This window comes from Bactrocera latifrons, unplaced genomic scaffold (genome assembly GCF_001853355.1).
Source record: "Bactrocera latifrons isolate USDA-ARS-PBARC rearing strain unplaced genomic scaffold, ASM185335v1 scaffold_282, whole genome shotgun sequence".
NCBI lineage: Eukaryota > Metazoa > Arthropoda > Insecta > Diptera > Tephritidae > Bactrocera > Bactrocera latifrons.
In genome coordinates this window covers 300,341-304,377 of record NW_017536430.1, presented here as the reverse complement: position 1 = coordinate 304,377, position 4,037 = coordinate 300,341, and the positions used below count along the sequence as shown (strand labels likewise).

General features: G+C 36.4%; 1 protein-coding gene across 1 annotated transcript in view; it reads left to right on the top strand.

Moving 5' to 3' along the window:
* LOC108970118 overlaps positions 1–4,037 on the top strand; it is a gene marked incomplete at its 5' end in the record, with an annotated part of 98,909 nt that overhangs the window by 10,978 nt on the left and 83,894 nt on the right. The window contains one exon of the mRNA XM_018935269.1: positions 2,830–2,943. Coding sequence (XP_018790814.1) covers positions 2,830–2,943 — 114 coding nt within the window. The remainder of the gene's footprint in view (positions 1–2,829; positions 2,944–4,037) is intronic.

Below are 4,037 nucleotides of genomic sequence, written 5' to 3'. Positions count from 1 at the left end.
TTAATTTTTTTATCTAATATTTTTTAGTCACTTTTTATTTTTAATTTTTAAATTGTCCATAATTTTTTTTGGAATTTCTTCCAATTTTTTTTTACTTCAAGCATTCCACAAATTTCCAATCTGCTCCCCGATGAAATGCGATACAACTACAAAGCCAGCTTGCGCAGCGTTGCTGTGCAATTATGTGAGTTGCCAAGTTGAAAAAAATAAAAATRRAAAAAATAGCATATAGAAAAATTGAAATTGTGAAAAATCACTATAACTAAACAGCAAATCTGCCATTTTGCCAYACAACTCAAACATATAGAGCATGGACAGCACAACCCCACTTGCCACATATCTGCACTTTCTACAGCATTTTATTGCTGCCTTGCTGTATTTCCATGACAGTGAGGAAAAATCAACACTGTTTAATAATACCCCGTACAGCAAAAGTTGTCAACAAACACCAACGCACACACACATACACACAGAGTCACTTAAGCAACAGTACATAGGAACAACGCAATCAAAGTAAACACATACGCTTACATATGTTATGCGTGGGTGTTTGTTGTGCAATTCCCGAATGTATGGCATGCCATGCGTTGATGATGGCATGCCATGCGCCACGACGTATGAGTATTTTTTAATAAAATTCCGACGCTTGATCTTGCCACATGCTCGCCGGCGCTTGTGGGCGTTCATACAATCGCTACTATTTATTTGCAATACATACGCATACATGCATATACATATGTATGTGTGTATGCATGGCTTTGTTTGTATGTGTGTGCCTGCTGTTTGCTCTAACAAACTGACTGGTTGACTGACATGCAGCTTACTTAGCTGGCGTCGGTTGAAAGACATCGCTTGATGGTGTTGAGACGCCGACATGCAATGCGTTTAATGAAAGCCGCCGAAGCAGCATGAAAYACGAACAACAAGTAAATACGTGTAATGAAACAAATCTGACAGCAAGTGAAGAGCAGCATTTCCAGCAATGCATTTCGTTTATTTTCTTTCACTTTTAATTTGCTGATTTGACGTGGAATTTTTGAAGAGAAATAAGCAGCACAACCGCATTCTCACGAAAATACCTATGTGCGTTTATCACTGTTATACTGTGGAAAGATAGGTATGTAATGTTTATAAGCTAATAAGCTGTGTTTAGAAAAGTTTTCGCTAAAAACGGGTAACGCATAGAGTGTGTTGACAAACCCTTTCCGCTGCTGACATTTATGGCGTGGAGTTTATTGCTTTTGCCTCTACTTCTATTTCCTACATTTCCACTTATTCGCCTTCACTATACTCATATTCACCCATACCATACTGAAATAGTTGCATCAGAACTATATGAGATAGTGTTTCTGGGTCTAATCTATATCTACGGAGTGTATATTATCTTGGACAGGGACTTGTGTTACATTTTGTGAAAATATCTGGTTAAATGAAAAAAGTTCTCATATAAGGGCTTGATTTTGATCGGTCGGTTTGTATGACAGCTATATGCTATAGTGTTCCGATCGACACAGTTTGTTCGAATATCATATTGTTGCCTTGGAGAATATTCTCTGTCAMATTTCGTGAAGATATCTATCCAAATGAAAAAGTGGTCATATAAATACTTGATTTGGGTGGATCTGGTTGTATGGCAGCCATATGCTATAGTTATTCGATCTTGACGATATATCCGAAGATTATATTGTTGCTTCAAAGAATTATCTATATCGAATTTCGTCAAGATATTTTCATAAATAAAAAATCTKTCCATGCAAGCACTTGATTTTGATTGATCAGTTAATATGGAATCCTGAACTGGTCCGATGTAGGCGGTTCTTRTAAATGAAACACTGTCTGATGAGAATCGGGCATGCGCACCATTTCAAATCGACATACCGATGAATAAGGCTAACTCGTTTCAGCTATTCACTCTGATCATTTATGCATATCGTACTTTATAGAGTCTCGGTTGTTTTGATTGTTACAAACTTCGTGGCAAACTTAATTTACTTTATAAAGGGGCGACATATCGCTGCTTCGTTTCTCTCAGCAATTTGCTACAGAAGTTTTCTAAACTTAGTTCCCTTCAACAAATCCTGAAAAACAACAGCCTCTCAGTATCTAACTCATGATAAAATATGGGAAAGGAGGGTTATATATACTAACATCCACCAGCCGACAGCAAGTTCAGCGACTAAAGTTTCACAAAATCCCGGCTTCTAGCTCAGCCCAGTCCAAGGTTTAGCACTTCTTTATTAAACTACACACAACATCACTTCTAAGTTTTATCTAAAGGTAACCTTATAAATTTGCAAAAGAGCCGTCTAAATAAAGCTATGTATCAAATATTCAGTTTCAACAGATAGAAAATTCAGCCCCGCTATAAGTCAGTCGAAACTACGCCTCAGTTTAGCTAAGCGGGCCAAAACTAGGTGATATATTGAATCTTATCAGGTCAATTTAGCTATTTCCACTTTTAAGGTTGTAGAAATTCCCAAATTTCCAAAGACAATCTACAGACTAGATTCCACTGTTAACAAAATGACAACAATTTGGAGATAAGATGGCATAAAATACCAGCTTTACAAATTACAATGGTAATTTTAGCAACTCGGCTAGTCCACTAACAATAATTGACACAYTTTTATTGAGAGCTAGGTTTCACATCGAAGTTATTACTCTCAAACAAAATTTTCAGAGTTCTTCTTTGAAAATATGCTAAAGAGAATTCTAAGATATCTATAATTTTGAGTGTTTCTGTGCGCTTGAGATTAATATATTAAATTTTAGACTACTTTAAACTAAATTTATAATATTAACATTTTATTATCATTTCCTATTTGACAGCACCACCCGAGTCAATAATCATCTTAGACAGTAAAGGTGCGACGATAAAAGACTACAAATTGGGTCCCTACAATGAAGGTGCAGTCATCAATATAACTTGCGTGGCAGTTGGCGGTAAGTACAACTAGACATGGTAATGTTAAGRTTATGGAAGTAGAAAGTTCTATGTGTATATAACGACCACGTTTTTTTGCTCTAGAAATATGTCTTTGACTTTACTTCAACTGACGGAAACTTTAAAGGCGCTTTTGAAAAGTACATCTCGATATTATTTAATGAAATTCAATTCAAACAAAGTTTTCGAAGTTACATGTATCACTAGCCCACTACAGTGGAGTTTACTGAAAGGCACTGTGATGGACATGAAATAACGTCAGCTGTTAAAACGTATGCCTAATTGGTGTTCTGGAGGCGCATACGCGACTATATTGCAAAAATTAAGTACGATATACTAATGCGAGCTTCGTTTTGAGAACTGGCATTATTATAGTGTGACTAGTAGGCGCGTGAGCCTTTAGCAATGTTTTATTTGAGCTTCAAAATCGTAAGACTACACTACACTGTTCGGGAGGCTGTAAATCGAAATTAAAGTTTTTGAGATTCGTTTTCTAAAGCTTAAATAATTGCCGTTCCTCTTTTTGTTCAAAATGCATCATAAATGTTATCCCCTGACATTACTAAAGGCCGATAAATATCATCATTGTCATATCATTTTGCATTCAGCTTCAGCCTATAGAGCATTCACTTTGAGACATTCRTTGATATTAATCGCAGGCATATTCAATAGCAAAGTATTCCAAGAAATAACCAATGATACACAAGGTAATGAATCTATAAGACAACTTTAGCAGAAAGAATCTATAAGAAATATTATTCAAGCAGGAATTCCGGCTCCAACGAATAATCGACAAACAAAAGCTTTATAATTCATCTTAGTTATTCACTGCTTTGCGAAAGAATCCTATTCAAAAGGTCTTCATTATATTTCCATTTCAGCGTTGATCTTATTGTCCTGCCCCTTTTTAGGTGAAGTCCCTTGATCCCTGCATTTTCGTATTAGACAGAGGGCGCTCTAATTTCCWACTGGTGGGCAATCAACTTCCACATAGTCGCTTTTGCATAGTGGAYAGCACTGCGATAAAGGTTTTGTCGCGAGCTGACGGTTACCGACCCTTGAACAGTGCATAACAACAAAGTAGGCTTACCAC